The sequence below is a fragment of the Anser brachyrhynchus genome, assembly GCF_964034855.1.
Source record: "Anser brachyrhynchus genome assembly, chromosome: 7".
NCBI classification, from domain to species: domain Eukaryota; kingdom Metazoa; phylum Chordata; class Aves; order Anseriformes; family Anatidae; genus Anser; species Anser brachyrhynchus.
Genome location: NC_137701.1, coordinates 22,196,411 through 22,221,292, shown reverse-complemented (window position 1 = coordinate 22,221,292; position 24,882 = coordinate 22,196,411). Strand labels below are relative to the sequence as shown.

General features: G+C 35.0%; 2 protein-coding genes across 3 annotated transcripts in view; one reads left to right on the top strand and one right to left on the bottom strand.

Moving 5' to 3' along the window:
- Positions 1-469: 469 nt before the first annotated feature.
- On the top strand, positions 470-23,987 carry LOC308198581 (uncharacterized protein). The gene is made up of 2 exons (XM_080601322.1): positions 470-1,849; positions 23,669-23,987. The coding sequence occupies exons 1-2, from the start codon at positions 1,469-1,471 to the stop codon at positions 23,825-23,827; spliced, it is 540 nt and encodes a 179-aa protein (XP_080457448.1). The 5' UTR covers positions 470-1,468; the 3' UTR covers positions 23,828-23,987.
- LOC308198585 (uncharacterized protein) overlaps positions 6,571-24,882 on the bottom strand; it is a 54,148-nt gene continuing 35,836 nt past the window's right edge. The window contains exons 5-9 of one of the 2 annotated variants that reach the window (XM_080601327.1): positions 18,232-18,308; positions 16,730-16,885; positions 15,937-16,064; positions 8,635-8,713; positions 6,571-6,978 (exon numbers count right to left, since the gene is read on the bottom strand). In XM_080601327.1, the coding sequence (XP_080457453.1) occupies positions 16,880-16,885; positions 18,232-18,308 (83 nt within the window). In that variant the 3' untranslated portion in view covers positions 6,571-6,978; positions 8,635-8,713; positions 15,937-16,064; positions 16,730-16,879. Of the gene's footprint in view, positions 6,979-8,634; positions 8,714-15,936; positions 16,065-16,729; positions 16,886-18,231; positions 18,309-22,873; positions 23,739-24,882 lie in introns of those variants that run through there. The other variant, XR_013954022.1, reaches the window with a different exon arrangement.

The window sequence follows — 24,882 nt, the reverse complement described above, 5'->3', positions numbered from 1 at the left end:
TGGTAAAATACATTCTCCTTGATTTTTCTTTTTAGCATTTCCAAACTTTGGAAAGTTGATTTAGTAGCTCAGGTTCATTTCATATCAAGTTTAATTCACATCAAGTTATTGCACCCTAATCTAAAGTTCTAGTAACTGTTTATTAGTATGATATATTTAATTACTGATTATATTTAAGAGAAAAAAATTATTAAACTTAAATAGTCAAACAACAGCAACAGAAATAACCTGTCAGAAATGTACATAGTCATTTCCCCATTCCCTTTAAATCTGCAATGTAAACAATAATTGGAATGTATTTTCCAATAATTTTCTGTATCTGACATCTTCTGTCCTCCACTCTATGCAGCTAAATTTGTAGTATTTGTCAAAATGCAAGGTCACACTGGCCACTGCCTCTAAAATTTCTAGCTGTACACAAAGTGGAGAATTAGAGTTTGCTAACATAAATAGCTAACAACACATTAATATAGATACCTTCCCAACTGAATCTGCTCCAGGTTGGTTTACTAGTGCTAGATTATTTCAGCTTGGAACGTGCAGAAAAATGAATAAACAATTAATCAGTCTATGGCTTACTCATTAAAGTACTGAAGATCAGTTCTTTTGCATGAGCTAGCACCACATTACAAATGGATTTAGGCATAAATCTTGTATTTTGTGCTTAGGATAAATCCAGATAGTGACAGTTCGCAGATGGACAAATATGATCGTTCCATAAAGTCATGTTCTTTTAAGTCGGCAATTCTGCTATTCCAAGGAAAATTTTCTTAAAAAAAAAAAAAAAAAAAAAAAAAAGGAGTTTGCAGTTTCTGCAAAATTCATTTGGTTGGGGAAGGACAATCCAAGGGTCTTAAATGTATGTCACTGCACAAATCCTTACCATTGGTAGTTGGACATCCAGCTGTGTACCCGGCAGCTCTCACACCAAGACCATCCTAGCATCCTTCGTTCACTTTTTCCTAAAAGTCATGTGCAAGTCAGTCAGCAGGTATATCTCATTTGATATCTGTGTGCCCGGGTGATTGGAAGTAGGTGTAATGACATCCTGGCACTCATCCGCAGATCTGTATTTGGGAATGAGATTACAGTTAGTGAAAACACACCGCAGTGGCAAAACTCTTCTGTGCTATTTTGAGCAGATGCTTTTAAATTGTTCCAGAGCAGGAAATCATGGATCTGCTCCAAACCATGAACCTGAGTAATAACTGGGTTTGGAGTAGAGGTTCCTAATGATGCTTGCTCCAGCTCTAAACCATGACGGGGCTAGGTTTCTTCTTGCTTCTTTCCTTTTTTAAAAACTCTATAAAAGCTCTTTTTTTTTTTTTTTTTTTTTTTTTGTGCTTGTACAGAAACAGAGTAGAACTTGCATTTCTCTGTCTCTGTTTCCTGATGGCAAGGATTTCTCTTTCCATTGTGAAGTGGCTTCTGTCAGAGCCAGCCTGTTCCTTGGCCTGTCCCGTGACCCATGGGGGGTCCTGAGCAGCCCCGTGATGGCCTCTGCCAGCGCAGGGCTGCCGTCTCTGACCCCACGTACCTGTTGCATTGCCAGGGCACGCTGGAGCTGCCTGACCTGACCCTGCAGAAAGGCTCTGTGAAGCTCCTCAAGGAGAGATGGGAGTCTGCCAGTGCTCGAAGACCCAGCCTGGTGCTCCGGTGCCTGCCAGCCCCACGGTCCACAGCACCAGAGAAAAGCAGCCATGGCAGCACCGTGGAGAAAGTCCCAGCAGACAGCAGGAGGGCGGACATATTCAAGGAGGAGCCCCTGGGTGGCCCTCGCTGGATTGAGCCCTTCCCCATCACTGTGAAGGAGCTGCAGAGCCACTTTGAGACCCTGGGTGGCAGGAAGGTGCGTGCCTGGGCCGGGGGGATACCTCAAGGGAATGGAGATGGGCCCCGAGGGTTCAGGGAGGCTTCCTGAGCCTCACATGGCCCCTCTCCTCTGCCCTGCTGGGGATGGGCAATGCTGGTGGTGGTGCTGGTGGACTGCAGCCCCTGCCACCCTGGAGCAGGCAGTTCAGTTTCCTGATGAATGAAAGGAACTGAAGGCTTGGATTTTCTACAACAAAACAAAGTTCTGCAGTTGAAAATGATTGCTGCAATATTACTGAGGATTTTATGATTCTATTGCTTTTGGAAACAATAGAAAAGCACATGCAACTATGCCAAATAACCTTGTTTTGCGAGTAAAACAGAATGAATAGTGAAGTTCCCTTCCCATGAAGTTGTTTTGTTTTGCTTTGTTTTGTTTTTCTGTTGTTGTTGGTGGTGGTGGTTTTTAATATAATGCAGGCTTGTGACAGAAGCATCTTGCTTTCTTGCTGGTACGCATAAATGCAACTTACTAATAATACATAGTATGGATGCTTGGGATTTGTGCCTGTGAGATAGGCCAATGGTATCACTATGTTAAATTTTACATCTACCATCTTGTCATAAATAGAGTTCTAATATTTGTTGAAGTCTGGATCTGAAGTGGAGTAGTAGCAAGCTTAGTGATAATGCCTGCAGACTTTTCTATTTGACTTCAGTGCACCTTTTTCACCAGTATGACTAAATTGGTTTTGCTCATTGCAAGAATTTCCTCTTTTGATACAAACGTTGTGTTCTACCACTTTATAACTGCTGCAGAATAACCCTGGCAGTCCATATAGTCACTCATTCTGTGATTTACCCATTTAATTTTAATGCCTAGAGTGATTTGAACAGGGCTTTCTGGTCCAGAAATTGGAGTTCAGAATAATGTGTGCTGACCACAGTATAATTCATACTCAAAAAATCTTCTATTAAAAGATATTAGAAAGCTTTTTTATGTGAACAGTAAAATAGAAATTCATGCGATTCATGAAAAATCTTTTAACTGGTGGTGTCAGATACATAATACAGGAAGTAGCATGTACCAATAAATAAAGTTTAAAACTTAATGGGATTATAGAACACCTGTAAAGCTTTAAACATGTGAAACAGTCATAGACTCCTTTGAAGTTGCGTATTCAAATGATTTTTAAGGTGGAGACCATTTTGGTTGATCTGAGTCATTTTTTAATAATAGCAAAATAACCCTCTGTTTCCTATGAAGAAAGAAATTCAGTATGTAGACATTACCATTCTTGTGGGAGAGAACTGGTTCTTATTGTTACTATTAATGTCTTAATGTTACTATTTATAACTTCTTACTTAGAAAAATGACAGAACTTATTCCCAGTCACAGAGCTTTTTTGGGGACTGATTTGCTCTGTATTGTACCAATTAAGGATTGATTTTTTTTTCCAAAATTAGCTACTACTACCCCTGCAAATGTTTTAAATTCACGTGCAACTTAGAACCTTACCATTATTATTTCATTCATATACTTTATAAAAAATTATTTCCAAGTATATAAGAACACCTTTTTGCTAGGTGCTCCTTCAAGTGAAAATTTACCCTTTCTAATACAAAAGGAAAGCATAGGCTCAGTACAAGGAAAATACAAAATACAGATGCTTAAATAATATTCTTAAATAATATTCTTATATTTCAGTTTGTTTTGTAAAAGAGGAGTATCACCTGGGTGTAATGTGTGTTATTTTACAGGCTGTTAACAAGAAGTATCTTTTCCCCTAAGGTAAATAATATTAAGTAAAAAATAAAAATAAAATAAAGTTCCATTATATCAAGTTAAAGAACATTTATGTAAATCACACTCATGTTAGTATGTCTTTAGTACAAAGGACAGCGTGACTTCTTTCAACTTTATTTTAAAATACTTTTTTACTTTACCCCATACTCCATTTGTTCTTAAAATAAACCTCTGATGCTGCTATGTAGTTATATATTTACATTTCCTTTGTTACTTTAATGTGCATCAAGCTGCTTCAAATAGAAATAAGGACGTCAAGAAACAAACAAACAAACTAACTAATGATGAAATGATAGTTAATAAAATACATATTGATATTCAAATAAAATTATTAGCAATCCCCCTAAGTTGTGATATTTTTTCACACTGAATCAAATCACTAAATTACAAATAGCTAATTACAAGCATATTTCAAAAACTTTGGATTAAAATTTGTCTGTATCTGCAGAGCAATTTGAATTTTCAGTGATGTGTTTTGTGGTTTGAAAAATATTTACAAAATCACAACTACATTTCAAAAAAAAATTAGTTCGCACTATAGTATCGAGATTTCCAGTTAATATATTTAATTGTGGTGAGATCTGGGGAAAGGTCTTTGTCCCTTTAATGTATAGTTAAATGCAGGGAGAGTTATTAGTTCTGACAGCCCCAACTTACATATATTGATGGAGAGTAGACTGAAAGCTTGATAGGAAAGCAAAGCTATGAAAATTGTAATTAGTGGAAGCATAATTACAGGCAACTATTAAATAATAAAGCCTGACATTATTAAAACACTTTTTTTTTCAACTCAATTGCAGGTTTGAATATAAGTTTTATGCTATATATATTTTCCCTATATTACTTCTAGTAGTTTAAAATCCATGGAGTCTTTGTCACGTTAACCCAAGGGAATTATTTGCTATCGTTTCTGTGCTGTTTGGTAGTATTTATTTTGGGATGTCAGAGCTTTTCCTTACTACCTCAAGGAGCCAGGAAGAAACAAAATAACAATCTACATATATATAGATAGATACATATATATGTAGATGTTATATATATGCAGAATGTTATATATGTATATACAAAGATATATTTATTAATATTGCACAGCATTTTTCTTTCACCTTTATTTTGCCTAAGCTCATTTGAATATGCCAGTGTATGGGAAAGAGTAGAGTAATCTTCTTAACACTTACTGTGCCTACCATGTGAAGTAAATGAAAATTGTAGAGCCTACTGGTAAAGGTTTCAAAAGTTTAAACTCCAAAGTTGAAAAAATAAGGGGTTAATTACAACTATTATTTAACCTTTTTCACCAGTACAGTTGTATATTCTTAGTGTTTCCCTTAGGAAGCAAAATATTAACATCTGAGTGTTAATAGTGTAGCTGTGAATCAGTTAACTGTGACCTGAAGTCAAAAGCAGAATCTTTTCTGCATCCATTGCCATAAGTCTCATCAGAATAACATTTATATACAAGGGCTCATGTGGAGCCTGATCTGCAGTGTGGGTCTGTACTCATCTGCTTCTGGGGTTATCTCCCATGGGCAAAGTAGATGTACTTTACTCAGCTGAGGCTTCTGCAAGTGTAAAAATGTGGCTCAAAATAAGTAAGTAAAGACCTTTTGGTCTGATAATTTTAAAGAAACGTGATAGGAAAGGCTTGGCAATCACAGAATCTTCTAAGTGCTTTTGAACAAGGGACTCTGACTGGCATGCCATGTCACAAATTAAGACTGCTTTCTAAAAACAGTATCTATTCTCTGTAGAATAAGAACATACCTGAAAAATAGTTCTGCTAGAGAAGCCAGTAAAGAACACATCTAGTTTTATATGGGAAAGAAGAAAAACAACTAGTGAGATTATGGGAGCAAATCATGGTTTAGGTAGACAACACGTTTTGGATAGAGACACTTACATGACGTAAAAAAAAATAATAATTATATATATATACATATATATGTATATATAAAATCACACACACATGCAGACACCCCTTAAATGTTTTCACTATTTTTTTTCCTGTCAGTTGTTTGGAAAAGATAGCAGGAGTTTTAAAAAATGTCTGCCTCTCAGAGTTGAGGACATGCAGCAGTGCTAATGCGTTAAAAAAAAAGCAGCAATCTAAAGAGTAAAATATCCACATGATAAGTTTGCACTATTTTATTTGTATCACCAATGGGGCCTATTACAAATAAAAAGATCTTATCCAAGCTGATAAAACATGAAGCTGCTTAAGAAAATAGCAGTAAACGGTGGCAAGTGTTTACTTGCATCTCCACCAAAAGTAGTGGAGATAGATTTTGAGTATAGTTCTATCAAGTACTCAGTGATATAAGAAAAAACTGATATCACAATATAATGCAAGGCTATGCACAAGTTTTAACAAACTGATTGTTTAAGAGTTGATGTATCTCAGCCATTTCCATAGGCAGAAGGAGTGAGGGACAGGGAATTAGCTGATGTTTTTTCCTTGTGTTTTTGTAGTTACTTCACTCAGAAGCAACAGGGAAGGTTAGAACATAGAAATGGCTATATATAAAACAAAGTCAAGGCCATAGAAATCACAGTGGATTTTTTAAAATTTAAAGAAAATGTCTTCTAAGGGTCTGTGCCAGCTAAGTTTAATAAAGTTACCTTATGCATAAATGAATGTGCTCATTAGCCTTATGCTTAGAAAAAGACTGCCAACTGTTGTAACCATGTTTAAATAGACTTTCTCTTGACTAATCAGACTTTCAAGACCGGGACCCATATTACTGCATTTTTATGAGTTAAAATATATTTTTATTCTAAGAAGGCAAATCTCCCTCATTAAAAATTCTAAAATCTCTCATTCAGGTTTCATTTCCATAGCAGTGCTGTTACTTGTATATGTATAAAATCAATAGAGAAAAATTAGGGCAATTAGATAATGTTAAATCATTGAGTGACTTCTATACTATTAGATCAGCTATAGAAAAAAAAAAATCTCAGATGGTTCCAAAGAGAAAGATATTATAGGCCAGCTGCAAATGTATTTAGCCCTTTGGCAGATTTTTCTTCCTGATGGCTATATGTGAATCCTAATTATTTGCGTGGAATTAACACTTCATATTAACATAAGTGAATACATAAAAGAGTAAATAGAGTGACGGACTAAGTTTAATAATTTCAAGGCTAAATCACTTGGTCAAGTCAAATTGAATATAATCAACCCTTAGTTTATCCAACTGGAACTTGGATGCATTTCCTTCTTCTTAGGAGTATTAATGAGTTAGTCTGTTACTGGAGCCTTTTAAAGAAAGCATATGGTATCAGGCTTGCCCACATCTTTCCATTATTTAGAAGTAAACTGATGTCCCATTCTGATCAAATGAAAAGTATGTTCCCGTTTCCTGTAGGAAAAAAAAACAAAACAAACAAACAAACAAAAAAACTGTTTCTTAAGATGTGCTAATATATTAAAGCATCAGTTTACTGTACTGACTTATCATTCCCATGCAACAACTACTTTACCTCATTAGCACTCGAAAGCTTTGGAATGTTAATGCAACTAAGGCTTCTGTTTGCTGAAAAGTAATTATGTATTTTTTTTGTTAAAATATGTTAAGGAAAATCCAAACTAAGAAAGTAATTTCATGCTTACTTTTTAGAGAAACCTATTCAAAGAACTTATTAAACCCGTTCATTTAAATAATATGGTATATGTTCATTAAACTGTGTCCTTTGTAGAAAACATATGAGCTGCTGCCAGAAAGTAAATGAAGGGAACAGATGTCTAATGTAAAAGGTTAGACCTTCATTAAAATTGTTTAAACAAGCAGCATCTTCTTTCCTCTATGAAACGCTTATATTAACTTAGCAAAGACATGTAACGTTGAAAAGAATGGAAACCCCACTACAAGTGTAGGTCAGTTTTGTACCCTGTTAGCACTACCATATATTTTTTTTTAATGGATGAGTGAAAATGAATAGTAAGGAATGCATAGGATGGCTAAATAGCTACCCTTGCTGAAAAGCTTGGTCTTGAAGGGAGTGCTCTGTGGTCAACCTTGTGGATTTGGGTTTAATTTATTTCTTAGCTCATTCTTTTATGACATAATACACTCCTTCCCTTTGTTTTCATAACATTTTGTCTAGTGCCAAAAGATTCCTCATCAAGCAAAGTACACACTGTCTAGGTGACTAGAATTGTAGATCGTGAAGAATAGATATTTTCTGAAATTTCACATTATTTTGGAAAACATTTTTTCTGTACTTTTACAATAAATGCATTGGCTCTTTACAGGTATCTTAGAGGCCATCTGAAGAAACAATCCTTCTGGCTCTTTGTTTATTGTCAATTAACTCACCTTTGATCTGGTTTGGCTTCTTACAGTTTGGAAGATGCACTAAATTTTTGCCTTAGACACGTTGACAGAACTGTCACTGATCTCTACAATCTTCTACACCAGGGAAAGTAGCTGTTCTGATGTTGGGAATGGGATTCTTGTTTACAAAGAATCCCATGAACTAATACAGTATTATATATATATATATACTTATTTATTTATATATACACAAAATAAATATAATGTTCTTCTATAAAGTATTCTGTTTAATCAGTGAATTTGCAGTGATTAGTATTCCATTACAATGTATCACCTGCAGTTCTTTAGTTCTTCTGAGCTATTTTCTTCACTGGTTTCACTGTTATACTTTAATTGTATATACAGAAGAAGTGACTATTTTCTGGAAAGTGTACCTGCCTTCCTCAAGGTGTTGAGGACTTGAAATCAGCACAAATGATTCACACACGTGACAACTCAACATTTGAAACCTTGTTCTTCATCATGCCCATCTAACTCCAGTATTCCTTGTCACTGATTTATCTAGTTGTCTAAATATCAACTATGCTTAGGCCAGATATTTGAATGTTTTCCAAATAAAAAGCTTTAATATACTCTTCTAACACACCCTTGAGAACTCTCTCATTCTTCTGCCCTAAGTACAGCTTTACCATTTTATGTGCTTTAGTTGGAGATGTGTAACAATCTGTAATATGATCTCACCTTAGAAGGGTAGAATCACGTCATCTACTTGTCCTCACAGCGAGATGTTATTGTTTGAGTTACTGCAACATGAAGTTTGCTACCAAAAAAAAAAAAAAAGTAGAAAAAGTAGGACCGATCAGTTAAAATTGAAAGTTTTGTGTCCCCAGTTCTTTATAACAAATAAAATTATAAAATTTGTTTTTCATTTCATTTACATACAAAATACATTTTTACAAGGAAGAGGACAGGATGAAATATAGTCATATGACCTCAAGGAAAATTTCCATTGGAGGTGACCTTTGTCCTATAGGTAATTTTTTTTGTTTTCAAATGTTCATGTTGTTTACTACTTATCAGAATCCACCAAGATTCATCAGTGTATCATGTGCAGAGGATAAGGATGGCTTATTTTTAGGATCACTTGTCCTCAACAAATTGCAGTGATTCCAGGTGCGGGTCTCATTTTTGTCTGATTGTTGTCTGGCTCCATTCCATACATTCTTTATGTACTTATATTAGAAAGATATTTTGCCTGCTTATTTGTTACTTGTATTTCTAATTGAAAGAGGCACTTTTCATCTGTTATGATGAGTTCATTCTTTGGTGGAGTACAGTTAGCTAATAGAAAAAGCAATTTCTACAGTGCATCCAATGCTACTTCCTGGGAAGTCTGTCTAAATAACTAAAAGTCCTTTTGAACAGGGAAAATTCACATACCAGTTTAAAAGGTATTTTGTAAAAGTCTAGGAAATGAGAAAAGTGCATACCCAAAGAAGCATTTTGTAATGCACGGCTTCTGACAGGTTTTGAAATATTTTCAGGCCTTCTACCTGTCTCATTGCAGATATGACATTGTTTTGCCTTTAGTTCTGTCAGTAAACAACAGTGAAGTTCAAGGGAAATACTTTATTTTGTGCTAACTGAAGTCCTCCAGCTGAGTCTGTAACTTGGGTATGGAGTAAATGGGGGAGAAACTTATTCACTTCAGGAAAACTGAAAGAACTAAAAGCTTCATGTTGGGTTTTTCTTTCCAGGTGCTGTAAGTGTAATATAATGCTATTTCTAGTAGTAGAATAGAAATGACAGAATATATGGGATATCCATTTCTATAAACAATATTGAAAATGGCACTTATTAGAACACCAATGTGTAAGGATGGAAGTACTATGTTGTCTCATTTTGCTCTCCTTCCAGTGTTTTTGGTTGGTTGGTTGAGTTTAGTTTTCACAGTGCATTGTAAGCTGCAATGGTCACAAGAAAAATGAGATTTTGAAAGAAACTGGCTTACTTCATTTTTAAAAAGCTGTTAATTTTATTCTGAACAGATACGACATTTGATGTTGTTAATATTTCTTTAAGTCTTGATTCAGCAGAATTTACCTTCTTTTAAGTTCAGGGTTACAGCAGACTGACTAACCTTTGGGTCAAATCTCCAAAAAAGAAAGAAAATTAGAGAAACCCTGACTTCCGTATGCTGATACTATTTCTAACATGACTGTGTGCTATTAAGGAAGCACATTTAGAGAATGGAAGAATGAGGAAAATGTCCCTTCGGGCTTCCTAGGAAAAAAAAAAAAAGAAAAAAAAAATAAAATCATGAATGGGTTTTTCTTTAAGATATATAATCTGTTAGAGATGACCTGGAAAGTGGGTTTTGTGCAAGTTAGCTTTAACATTTTAAAATCTGCAAAGATCAATAAAGATAAAACCTTTTAACTTAGAAGTTGCATGTGATGTCCATGGAGTTTTGTACAGTTTGATCTCGAGGGTAAAGAACTGTATTTTATGAGTCATCAGAAAAATCACCTCTACTCGGTGCAGACACCTAAGCCAGTAAATACCGTGTTTTACCAGAGGCTGTTTTCATTGTATCATTTTTGACCCGCTAGCCAGAAGCACTGGAGCTTGATAACCTCTGTGGGAAACTGACCATAGAACATTTGGAAAGGCACACCTCCTTTCAAAGAGCAGTGGCCAGAAAATGATGTTTGAAAAAGTATTTTTCATTCATACCATGTTCTTTAACTTCATCTCCACATTTAGCTTAATGTTAGTTTTCAATATTTTATAGACAACACTTATTATCCTGAGTATATTTTTCTAAAGTACTTGTCAGTTGTGGCAGAAAGCAACAAATCTTAAAACATTTCACTGTCATTCTGTTTGCTGGTATTTGGAAAAATTCAGCAGCCTGTGGCACCTTAATCAATTCTTGAAGCATGAAAGTGCAGTGGAAAGATGGGAAGTAAATACATTCATTACTAGCACATCTTGGGAAACAGCACTGGGAGGGAAACATAATGTCTAGGTTAAGTTGATTAGGAAGGAAATCAGCTTGTGACATACAGTCTAAGAAATCAACAGGTGGTGGTACGCGGGGGAAAACAGATCCATAAATTAAACAGGAGTGAAAGAGACATTACTTGCTGTTGCAGAGTACAATGTGTAATATGTCAAATGAACAATTTCAAGCTAACAGTCAAACGAACACCTGCATAAAAGTGTTCTTACACTTATTATTTCAAGAGTCCACCAATTATGGAAAATAAAATCCCCAGTGTGTCTATTCCTGTTATTTTTTCCTCCAACCTGCATATGAACAAACTGTTAACAATGGTGTTATTCTCTGCCATTAACTAGTAGAAAGTGAAATGGACTCACCGTGCTTTCTGAAGTTGTTGTCAAGAGGTTGAAGTAAATTGGTCCAAAATAACTTCACTCAGGAGTTTCATGGTATTGTTCTGAATCCACATGAAAGTGCAAGACTTCTTGCATTGTCAATAAGAAATACAGAACAAAATGTGTTTGATCTCTGTATCAAGGTACATGTAGTACTAGTATATGGGTAGATGCCACTGTGGACCATTAGAGTGCAGAAGGTACAAATAACCTGCTAAATACACCTTACTACATCAGTTGTCTTAATAGATCCTTCAAGGACTCTTTTCACAAACAAGATCTCTCATTTATGTTTCTGTTTATGCTTTGTTATCTCTGTGTCTGTCTTCTCCGTTTTATCGCATTTTCTTTTGCTCTGTTGAGTCTTCAAAAAAAAAGTTCTGTAATGATGGGGTCCTTTTTTTATATGTTTTCTGTCTAGATTTAAGGTTACATGGTATGTTATCTTTAAGCTGAGTGTAATCTCTAAGGCATTTAGGAAATGGGGAAGAAAAATGAAAAGAAAATACCACTGCATGTTTTAGCCCTGTTTGTTTTCTCTCTCTTCTGTGTTATGGTATGTTTATTTCAACAGTACGACTTGATGAATAGAAGGAACAGTACATGTTACTCTGTATTAGGCAGTTCCTGAACTTTGTATACCCAGGATTGTTCAAGGTATGCATTGTCTTTTGATGAAGCTGTATAAATGAAGTCTTGTCATAGATAATAAATATCATTGCTGGACTACAGGTATGAAAATGGTCTGGTGATACTAGCTTAGAGAATCTCTCTAGTTATGCCCACTGTCTCAGAGTCTCCATCACTGACCATAATTTCTAGCTCATCTTGAATTCTGTGTAGATTCTCCCTGTAGATTATGTAAGAGATTCTCTCTTACATAATACCAGCTTTATGATCTCTGCTTTAATCTTCTGTTGTAGAATGTTTCATTTTCTCTCTTAGTACTTGTTTTCAAACTTCAACCCAGAACAAAGAAAAGACTGTTTCTTAAAAATAAGGAATGCTGATAAATTTTAAGTCTACATTTTTCTTTTTGATCTGGACTACAGCAGAGGGATCTGCCTCAGCTGCCTGAACATGTGAAGGAAAATGCTTCTTCTATCCAGCTTCTAAGAGTAGTGTCAGTGGACTTCAGGAAATAGCCTGCTCAGAGTTACAGGAAAATATATAATCTTAAAACACACCCAGTATTTTGGAAGAAAACAAAATGGAGGGTAAAGGGAGAATATTGGCGTATGTGAGAATGTGCAGCTAAAATCGAGTGCCTACTATGAAACAGAAATATTAGTAATCTTGGAAGTCATTTGCTTCCCCACTCTCTGCTAGTGCTTTTGTTTCTGCTTTATTATTTTTGTTTTCTGATTCACACCACAGTGTATTTTCAATAATTTCTAGCTATTTAAAATAATTACGAAAATCATGAAATAGCAAATGACTGTGGAAAATGACAGCAGAAGGAACGTAAATGTCTGCAGGAACACTAGACACAAAATGATCTTGTTAGAAAACATCACTGTCATAATCATTATTTTGTTTTGCTTAAAGGCAGAGGCACACAGATATTTTAAGAACTTTTAAAGGTCTAATCCAATATGTCTCTGAATCTAAAACTTCAACAAGAGAGTGTGCAAAGAAAAACATATATTCTAGATCTCTCTGTGAATTTACAACAAACAAAAAACCAAAGCCCACACATGCTTTCATGAAACCCAAAATAAATAGCATTTGTTTTGAATTCTGTACCTATAATTAACAGTAGTAGCACTGATATTCACAGACAGCATAACCAGTAAAATAATGGCTCTTCAATTTCCACTCTAAGGATAGAAAACACTGAGAATTATAAAACTACATCCTTAAAATAAGTATTGTAAAAGGAAAATTATAATTAAGAGCAAAAGTATAACCTTTGAGCTGGCCTGGGAATGTACTACGCAGAAGTGTTCCTTTTGCAATTATATGAAAAGAGATTAGTAAATTTCCTACGGAACACACATCTTTAGAACTTTATTGTGCTAAAACAAAGTGGGATTATTTACAATGGTGGGTTTTAAACATTGTGGTAAAACTGCTTTCCAAATACTTTGGAATTATTATAAAAATAGGAAGCAGAAGTGATCATGTTTGATTGATTTGATATAAATATATATAAATTATATATATAGTATATATTATATATAAATTATATATACTATATATAATATATATAAATATATACATTGTATAAAGTGAATAGAAAAGTTAAAAAAAAAAAGATGGAAGAGGAAGGCTACTGTGTTTAATTTTTGCTACATTTCAAATCTTATTTTTACTCTCCTGTGTAGTGAGGTAGTGTTTTATGCAGAACAGTTTGGAAAGAGAACTTTGGAGTTATTCTTAGTTACTAATCACTTTGGTTTAGAAAACAGTTTCTATGACCTTTTTTCAAGCCTGAAAATTTTAGCCCATTAATTCTGGTTACAAAGCTATGTTGACTATACCGTCTCCCTTTCTTTGTTTTTGCTCTTTCTAGTACATTTCACATTAAACACAGACGTCACAAACCTGCACTTCTCATTCTGCATATTTTGCTTCTAATGTGTTGCCAGTGATTTATATGGACATAAAGTACCAAGTTAGCATAAATTGAGTTGTTTGTGATTTTATTTCAATGTGCCTTAAAAATTCTGTACTAAGATTTACCTCTAAAAAGTTTTTTATTTTGTAGTGTCATATATTGTTTGATTGCTTGATTTAGCCCTTTGTAGATATTGGCCTACTTAAATGATTTTACTCAGTCAGTGTAGTATCATGCTTGAAAAAAGCTAATTAAAACATGCTTGGTCACTGTCACATGACTTAACTGTTGCTTCAGTTTCCTTATGTGCTTCTGAAACATACAACTATTTTCCCCACAAAAAAAAAAAAAAAGTCAAAATGGACCACTGCACATTATTCATTTAAGAAGGAAAGTTTCTGCTGCTACTGTATGCCCTAAATTTATTTAGTTAATCCATAGTCCAGCTGATGATTTAGCACAAGTATTCATTATCATACTGTCAAAATTGCTGTAATGTTGCAAATTAACATTTTATGTTGAGCTACATATAACTGATACTTCTTCCATGGGATAGAATATGAACAGCTCAACAATTTAATGTAAGCCAAACCCTTTTCTCAATTAAAAGAATTTCTCTTTTGAGTTCATAGAATTAGGCTGTTACTTTTTAAGTAGTAAGACCAGGGAACTTGTCTCAATTTTGCTATGGTGGTAAACAGCAAATCAGTGGGAGTTTTGGTAATTAAGAGTGAAATCTATAGGCTACAGAATGAGCCCTTCAATGTTTTGTCTTTGTCTTTGTGTAGAGCCCCATTCTGAGATGGCAATTCCACAGTTAGATCTTAGTTTTGCTCAGGGTAACAAGCAGCTCTTTTCAGGGCATCTGTTCTTCATATACAACAGAGTTATTTTATACCTTTCCTCCAGATGAAAATACTGTCTCATTTCAAAACTGTCTGTAGCAGCTAAAACGGATAAGCATCTCTGGAGCTGGTCTGGGGATAAGATGAATGAGCAGGTTCCATGCAGCCACAGAGGTGGTTTTTTAAGCCTCTTGAGAAATTTTGTCTTAGTGAAGTGGTGCATTGCAGAGAATCAACTAAGAATCGTGGTTTTGTCTCAACAGTTTACTTACTGGCTTCACAGAGTTTATGTAGCAGGTGTTAATAGCACTCCTCTGTAATAGTCACTTTAGGGGGTTTGTCATCAATCTTAATAATGCCACCAGCATTTCAGCAGATGGTAGACATGATTCCATGCTCTCACTGCTTCTGAATTGCACCAGAATGAATTTCCATCATATTTTTAATTACAAATGAGAAATATATCAGAAACAGACTTGTCTCATGCTGACATTTCCAAAGGCTTTCTTCCAGGCAGGCCATGGCTATGCTGCTTTTTGTTTTATTTTTTTTTATATTTCACAAAGATTGAATGATTCGCAGGAGATATTTTCAGCTCGTTCAGCAATAGAATTAACTTCAAATTGGTCTTCTGTACTCTTCAGCTAAACAGTCTCTTGTTTTGAATTGGAAGTTAAGATGCCAGCTTTAGTGGTAAAATTATTGTGGTAGAAAGCTCTCAAACCCACAGAATGTCTTATTCCAGTAAGATCACCTCTTCTCCAGTCCAAATTTGATTGGCCAAAAATATTATCAAGGGTTATGAGAAATAAGGCAGACAGGAAGATAAAAGGAGGTTTTCTATTTCTCAGTAGTTGTATAGGTAGCTTAAATGTGTAGTTACAGTCTTCTAAATAGAGTGAGCCCATGAAGAGTTATGTCTGAGAGTAATCACTAGCTTTGGGTATTTTTACGCTGAAGAGTAAGAAACTATTTTTATAAATACATAGAGTAAATACAGGAATTAAGTTCTGTTGATAACAGGACTTCCTATTTAGGCACTGGTCTTGTAGGTAACAGTAAATTTTAGGGGTCAGTTCAACAAAGCACTTAGACAAGCATTTTAATTTCTACAGAAAACATTCTTTGAATAGCAACCCTCAAGTATTTAAAGTTACAATCACAATAAAATGCATTGATGATCAAGTTTTTATGTAACTATTTTTATAGCGACAGATGAAATTTCTAAATGCTTACCCGACTGCTTCATTTGTTTTCCATGACCCATTTATGGGTTTATGATTTTCCTTTGAACATATGCTTTTATCCTTTGTCCATGGGCCCATTCCTTCTTACCCCTGTTATTCATTTCTTGCATATGCATTCTTTTAGTGGAGACAATAAATAACCAAAAGTTAGGTGCTAGACAACTTTCTTTTAAGTAACGCATGTAACAGAAATAGTTAAAACATCATCATGTTTTGGATGGGGATGAGAAACCGTTGTACCAGAATTCTGGGTAATCTGTATGCATTTTCCAAATACTTTTAAATGTTTTCTTTTTTAAAAAGATGACATGCTTTGAACATTAATAGTAGATTTTAGCAGTCTATTTAATTTACCGACAGCAAATTCCTCTTCCAATCCAAGGTAGTACAATGTATGCAAAACAGGTGGTAGTAATTTAGTAAATAGTTTTCCTCTATTTAAAACTTTATGTGTTCTGGCTTACCGACTTTTACATTAGTGCAGAACTGGATAGCAAGTGGAAAATCCACTATCTAAATGAAGCGTAGTCAATCAGTGGGCCATTGAAATTGGAATCTTTATCTTTGACATCTGTAAGTGTAATGACTGCATATTCTTTGAAATTTGGCACTCCAATGCTTTATACTTTTCAGCACGTCTTGAGTATGATATCAGAACATAAAAATAGCTTCTTGTGTCACATTTTTCTGAGGAGCCCATTAATAAATTGAATATAATATCAGAGTCAGTCAGTAAACTGAAGGAGTTAGATGGTAGAAAGTTACTTACTTGTGAAAGTTACTTACTTACACATTTCAGCAACTTGTGTCCAACAAAAAAAAAGAGTGAACGCTGTTAAACAGGGTGCTCCACAAAACAGTCTGTGCCCCAATTGAATACTTGCTCTCACCAAGACTAGACACATACACAGTTAAAAAAGGTTGACGTGACTTCAAGCCTGCAGTAATAAGGAAGAAAAAATCATTTAGTTTTCATTTGGCAACTTTTGCAAAAGTTGCATATATTAGCCTCTAATTAAGCACCTCTTGGAACTACCTCACTGCTTTTTCAGTAAGTGTCATTTATGTTAATTCTGTCCTTAGTAAGCAGACATCTTTGCCATTCATTGTCATTTTAGGTTATCTGGGGAGATATCCCAATAAAGCAGTATGCAAATTAAATTTTTCCCGATTTATAGCATTTAATGGTAATCCTAACACCTTTCAATAACATTTTCACAGTAGGAAATATCACTTTCTGAGAATAAATCTGGGCCCTCATACTTAAGTGGAAGCAACAGTGCAAGAAAACCATCCTTCAGAAGTCCAAGTAAGACAGGGATAATGTTTGGGAAATGGGGCTAAGGCAGCTGGACACTGCCACGTGGGGGCCACTGTGGTAGTGAAAAGGAGGGACAAAAAAGAATGTACATTGAATTGGTTTGTTTAAAGCAAAAAGTTCTGTGAAGTGCTAAGCATGCAGTTCCCCTCTGCCCTAACAGTTGTCAATGTATACCATAAAAACACCATCCTCACAAAGACTATTTAAATGGATCATTCACCTATCAGGGATTTAAAGAGTATGGATAACTGTGGAACATTGTGATAAAGGCTAAAACTACCTAGGAAAATGAGGATAACTTAATTAGAGCATCTGAAAGAGAATAAGAGAATTAATGTATTTAAAATGGTAGATCTACTGAAGTGTAATCGTTTTGTGGACAAATATATTAAATGTCCCCCCCAAATGCCTGTGTAATTATAGAGCAATAATCAGTTATTCTTTTTTTTTTTTTTTTTTTTTGCGTACATTACTACAGGCAGGAATACTTAGAATTCAAAAGACAAATTAACAAAGTGATTTGGAACAATAAACACAGTTTCAAACGAAGTGATTTGGAACAATAAACACAATTTCAAACTACTTACTATGAAGCTACAGTAAATTACATTCAGTTGCCTATAATAAAATGCTTCATGGAACTAGGATAACAAATTAATATCATGGCATAAAACTGAAAAGAGCTTTCCTAGAACTAGTAATTGATGCTGTTTACTGAAATCTCTAAATTACAAAAACACTGAATAAAAAACTCCACTGCAGCCTTGAAAAATGGGAATGAGGTGCACTAGAAATCAAAACCTGAGAGTCAGACAAGCTTGCAGATGGAAAAACTTAACACTAAAGACAAGTAATATTTAATGTCTAAACAGCTTGCAGTAGTATCCCAGATTTTCAGTTTTATTTGATAAATATGCTTTTCTAAACTTCAATGCATAGAATAATAAGCTTGAATGAAAATACCTTCTCACATGGTGGCCACCATCTCAGAAATCTGTCCATAAAAGTATTTAGGTGGAAATCACTTAAGACCAATTTACCTGTAATTGATAATAAAATGGCCAAAAAATATAACAATATATATATTAAAATTCCTATTAAAATTAATGTAAAAAATAACTTATATAAACTTCATAGGTAAAAGAATTTCTACTAAAGAGATGAAAATTTGAAAAAGTTATAGAAATATACTTCAAGTTACCAGAAAACTGCAAATGACATTTATACTGGTCCCCAGCTTGCAAGAATAAGAACAAGAAATGGTATATTCTGAAGAATATTTTAGCTGTTACCAGTAACTATGGACAGATATGTTAGGAATACAAAAAGAAGAAAAAAAAATTTTTCATCTCAGAGATGCCAACAGCAGTTGAAGACACAGTACATTTGGAGCTTTCTATTTTGTACTAATACTGCAGAAGTTAGAGCATTATTAAAGTGATTCTCTAGTATCCTAATGACTCCTAAAAGCACACACAATGCTGTGGCAATATGATCCTGAGGCTGTTCTCATTTATGCCAGGCACTGGCTCGTTGTGGAACCGGAGAAGCAGGAGACAGTTGTGTTCAGGGTGATCTCGCAACATGCACAGCTGCATTTTATTTATTTTTTTTTTAATTTTTCCTCTGCATAACTATTGCTGCATCACAGATTGTCCATACCAGATTTCAGATGTAATGGTCAGCTCTTCAGGTCAGCTCTTCTTTTTTTTTAAAAAAAAATCATCATTAATACTGTGTCGTAATTGTAACTGATAACCAGCTCTGAAAGAGGGTATATAATGATCAGCAGTTTGAACTGTAGCTCTTCCCACACAAAACACCCTATTCATTTCAGCCACCTGCTGTCTCCTGATCCCTTGGCACAGAAGTATCTCATTCCTCTCAGCATACCTATGTGCTGGCCGAGCCATCCTCCAGTGCTGAAACTGCCCACTAGCAATGTTGTGTCTGCATTGTAACCCAGCCTGGTCTCAGGGATTATCTTACTGGCACTGTGCCACTGCATCATTTCTGAGTGGGCTGGACAACCCGCAAGTATGCGACAGACTGCTGAGGAAGGGATACTAGGAAGTGTCACGCAGCAGAAAGACGGCTACATTCTTCACTCCAGAAATCCTTCTCTTGCTATTTCCCTCCAATAATACTTTCCATAACAGCCAAGGGAAATATGCTTCTAACTGCAAAAGCAATTAGAGAACAATTTAAATTAATTTTAAACCAATTATCTCCTCCTGTAAACCTGTTTTTTTTTTTTAAAAAAAAAAAAAAAAAGAAAAACAGAAAATCCCAGTGTTGTTTAAGGTCCCCTTTACCACCATTAAATCTAGGCAGACTTAGGTTTTCCAGTGTGTTGATTGTACCTCCTGGTCTATCTGCCAAAATAATCATCCACTGTATTCAAGATTTCCTTTCAAGTTCATTTCCATATTAGTAGTAGCAGCACTGCTCTTTTTGAGGAGAGATGGGGTGGGGGAGACACTGGTGTGACAAGATATGTAAGATGCCCCAGCATTTGGGTTTACGATACTCATGCTATCATTTCATTTTTGAAATAGCCTAATGAGCCTTTCATATTTTCTCAAAAAACTTGCTAATTTTTTAAAAACATTTTCATTTTGTAGATATGAGGGCATGAGGCTGCATTAATAGATAGCACGACTGATAAATAGGCTACTTTAGATTCTTGACCCACTCACCTTTAACTGCCATTTCATTTGTTTTGATTATTTCCTGAGCAACTACATCCCTTGCTTTCTGTGGCCTCTATCAGATGAAGCAATAGCCTAAGGTATACATGCTCTCTTGATCCTCAGAGCAAGCTAATTTTGGTTCCGTGTTATGCCAGGAAGACAAACTCCTCCAGGACCATATCTTTATCTTCTGATTTTACTGGAATGTCAATTGCTATCCGATAACTGTGCACTTTAAGAAAAATGTTGCATCAGCCTAGTTTTCTTTAAACATTTTTTAATAGACTTTCTTTGATTCCCTGTCAAGTTGCTTACGTGTCTTCCTTCACTGGAGTTACCCCTAATATGTGCCTGTAGCCTTCTGCCCTGATCTTTGCAATTCCTTGTTTAAAACCAAACATTTTGTTCCTTGCTTTCCCTGGAGGCTGTTTGAAGGCGAGAAGCAGTAGGTCAGTATACTTGGCCATGCTACAGTGCTGTGGCATTTTCAGTGGTGTTCTGACTCAGTGACCTTATGAACACTTGTCCTTGACCCAAACTTGGCTGTGTTTCTGATAGTTTGAATCTTTGGCTCCATAACCTCCAAGAATCTTAATTACTTCTGGAAACACAGTGAATTTACATGTGCTTCTGCAAAGAGTCATGTACAGTTGATCGGCTGGAATATAGCACAAGAGTACCGTGAACTTGCTTCCATATATTAAAGGCATAAATTGCAAGTCTTCTGTTGTTTAGGTGTGAAACTGCCAAAGATTTCCTTCTGAAATTCACAGTTCTTGGGCTGTGGGAATAGCTTCAGACAGCTAACACCCAACAGTATCTCCATGATAAATTACATCCCAGTCACCTGGAATACTGTGGATTTCAGATGGGAACATGAAGTACTTTTTGAGCATGATGGCAGCTGGAACTGCTGATTACAGAATCATATAGAGCACATTTAATGTTGATAAAAGGAAGTAATATTTAAAGAGCCTAACTGACTTGTGGAGCTCAATAACTATGTGAGATGTATTTGAAAGACAGAATGGTAGAATGCAATAAAACATTTGATGAGTTTATGTATAATAAAATCAGTCACACTAAAGATTGAATAAAAAAAAAACATACCAAAAGAGCTGCTGTAGTTGCTTCTAAATCAGCAAGCACTTACTGAGGCTAGGAAGAAACTATCCCAATAGGCAACTCATTTCTCAATTTTCCACTTTTCTGTGTTGTATGTTGGTCATCTACCAGACCAGAAAGAGCAGAGCTCTTACATAATTTAGCAATTTCAAAAAATTGCAGCTGCTTATTCAGTCCTTTTCTCAATATGCTTCAAATAAATGATCAGCTGTCATTTAGATAGGGGAGAAAGAAAACTCGTTCTTATGTAATTCTAACACATCACAATTTTCTTGTTGTTTCTTTGAAAATGGACATACCTATCCTCACATAAACAATGGTATAGGACAAAATTATTATTTTAGTGAATTACTAAACTATTGCATGCAGATAAATATACGTTTTATTAATGTGTGTTTTTTTATTGAGGCCCCATCCCCCAGATTAATTCAATGGTTAAGCTTTCTAACATCTCAACAGTGTTTCATGACCGGACTGTTGAACTAGTTTTAGCTGTCATAAATGATCTTTAAAAGTTGTCTTGAACGACTGATACTCAGTGGCTCCATATAGAGGTCCTGAGAGTCATGTCTTCCTTCTAATACTCCTAAGGACTTGACTGTTACCTTATTAACAGGAAAAAATGTGTTTAGAGGAATTTACATGTGTACTCACAGACGTCTCTTTAGCCCAGACATGACACCCTTTCATTCTGCTAAAGCCATGGCTTCTTATGTAATGCACAGTTTAGGGCTGAGCTTCAAAGAGCTCTTTAACTAGTGGTGGCACAGTCATAGTTATTCCTTTCATGACTAATCAAAAGTTAGAAGCTCCAACTTTGTCAACAAAACATATTTTTAAATCTCACTGACCAATAGCTAAGTTCTTCTGAAAGTCTTGTGTACAGCTCAATGCAGATGTGGAGGAAATTTTACAGTGAATGTAGAGGTCCATTTTCAAGTGCTTTACGTTGGTGGAGCAACATAAAATTGTGCTAATCCAATTCAATGAGTTCTGGCAGGAGACCAAATCTAACTTGACAAGACCACAAAATCAATTCTAGAACCATAACTACCATATAGGAGGGTCCCACAAACTGTGAGTAAAAAAAATCTCTTCAATAATTTGACTTCAAATCAGAAACAACCTTACTGGATGCTTCTCAAATTTTGGTTTGAGTAGTTTCCACTTCATTGGTATCCATCTCTCTATAAGGATAGTTTGTACAGCTGTAATACTTAAAAAATCCATATGACTGATTAACTCAATTTCCCTCCCAAAAATCTCTTTTTCAAATACTTATATATTTACACATAAAACACTCACATAGATATAACTTCTTTGTATTTCATTCTGTCATTTTGTCAGTGAAGGTTTTGAAAATGCTTTAAGCCAATACACTATTCTACAAAGAACTTTTAATTAGAATTATAAATCAGATTAAATACTATTTCATAACATTGAAAATTCCAAGTTATTTTCTGATACTCTCAAGAAAATCTGAAGTACTTTGTCTTGTTTAATATGACAACTATGAAAACAAAAATCTAATCAAGAAAACTTTCATACTGTGTTTGAAAAGCTGTGAACCATTAGATCCCATTTCCACATAGCTCTAGTTGCAGCAACTTTAAGAGAGTGAAAATGTTATGATTGACTTCGTACTCTTTCTCCCTGCAGTACTCTGGAATCATACTATGTTTATGCATAGGCTAGCAAAATGCGCCCACAGTTTACAGGGGACCTTTCATCTTATTCCCTTGGAAAAAATACATAAATTATATATATATTGTATATATATATATATACACACATACACATATAATTTTACTACTCCAGCTATTTCAGCTGTTTACGTAATGTAAGAGCTGTAGCTGAGATTGTGCAGCTGTTGTGTCCAACACATTGAACTGCTCCATACTAACTAGTATATATTGCATGGTATGAAGGAGAAGCACCCCAAAACACCAAGTTTGACACATAAACATTTTGTTTAGCAATAATTTACTCATTTTGCCTTAAAGGGCTGAGGCCACAGTGTGATACTAATGATATTCTTTAAACAAGCTGTATGGAACGTTGACCTACTATAGTGATAAGCCAAATACAGTTAATTTATCATAGCAGAATTGAAAATCAATTAATTTCTTAATACTGAACACCTATGTACATCTGGTCTCCAACCCATCGTTGGTTGCTTTTACATATTCTTGCATTCCAAGTAATGAAATTAACAGAATTCTGTCTGTCAACTTTTCTATGTACAAATACTTTTTAAATAAGCAGATGGCATCTTTGACTGTGATCCTTACCACTACCCGTTTTTGCTTCTGGAAGAAAGAACATGCAAGACATGGCAGATGAAAACTGCAAGATACTGCCAGGCATGATGGTGTGTTGACCTATAAACTATGCAGCACACATGAATTTCCATCCTGCAGTGCCACAGAAAATTATCCTAGAGCATTTTGAAGAATACTACTTACAGAACAACACCCCTTTCCAATCTGCTGCCTATTCATACACTGCCCTCCCCCCCCAAAAACCACATCTGTCTCCTACCAGTAGCTTCTAAATCACATCCCCTCGATGTCTTCAAACAGGAAGGAGAAAGTGGGAGAAGCTCACTGTCACCAACATCAGCGAGTCAGCCTGGGAGCCATTCAGACATTTCTGTGATGGAGTCCAGTGTGAAAAGGGGGAGAGCAATCTTTGAGAAGATGTCGTCAGAAAATGGACAGAACAGCAATGCTGAAGGTTAGCCTTACCGCTTTGATCTGATTTCTCATTTTAGTTCTCTATGGCTATGATCTCTAAACTTTTCTGATCACACACACTTTTCAATAAAATATTTTCAAGTATGTACTCCCAACATATGTATATTACTTTATGGATTATATACATCTACTATCCTACCAATATATTATATATATGATGAAGCATACACAAAAATAAGTAATAAGAAGGGATGAAAGATGAAATAAACGCTTTTAAAATGTATACTATTTATAATGGTACAAAAAATACATTCTGCCTACAAATCAACTGATTGTCTTGTGGAGACCCTAGGGGTCTGCCCCCCATTGGAGACCATTGCTCTAGAGTATCAAAGAATGTATGTACCTGTGTTTTGGTTTAATAGAGAAACAATATTGATGATACATTACTTGTTTTTTAGGCTTTATATAATGATATATAACATACTAATACATGAACGTACTTGAGGTTTCTAAATTGTACACTTCTGATGGTATTATAAAGTAAATTCATGCTACAGATCAGTGATGTTAGTGCAAAACCAGCTCACTGCATGACTATCTCCTTTTATCTCTCCCCCTCCTGATTTTTTCTCCTATTCTCAAAAATCTATGCTGGTAATGTCAGTTAAAACAGTGCATTTAATTCCTTCACACACAAATTAAACAATGCACTTGATCTCTGATGTGACAGTGGGCAATCACACTCATATAACCAGTGCAGCCTTCAATAAGAGAACGTGGTGTGCTTATCAGTGCAAAACCAGCTTTTCATCTTTTTTTTTTTAATAATTACATAATTTTTGAAAAAAATATGACAGAATGGTGTGATATGTTTTGAGGATGTATTTTATATAATTTTCATTTATGAATGTTTTCAAATGTTATTAGTCTTTGTAGCTCAATAATTTAAAACTTATTCTTGTCATAATTTCTGATGAAGACAACCCAAATCTACAAATATGTTATCAAAAATACGGACAGCAGTCATCAGTTATGAAAAAGCAATAACTTGACTTTATATTTTGGTGGAGATAGTTCAGATTTGGCGATGTGTTGTT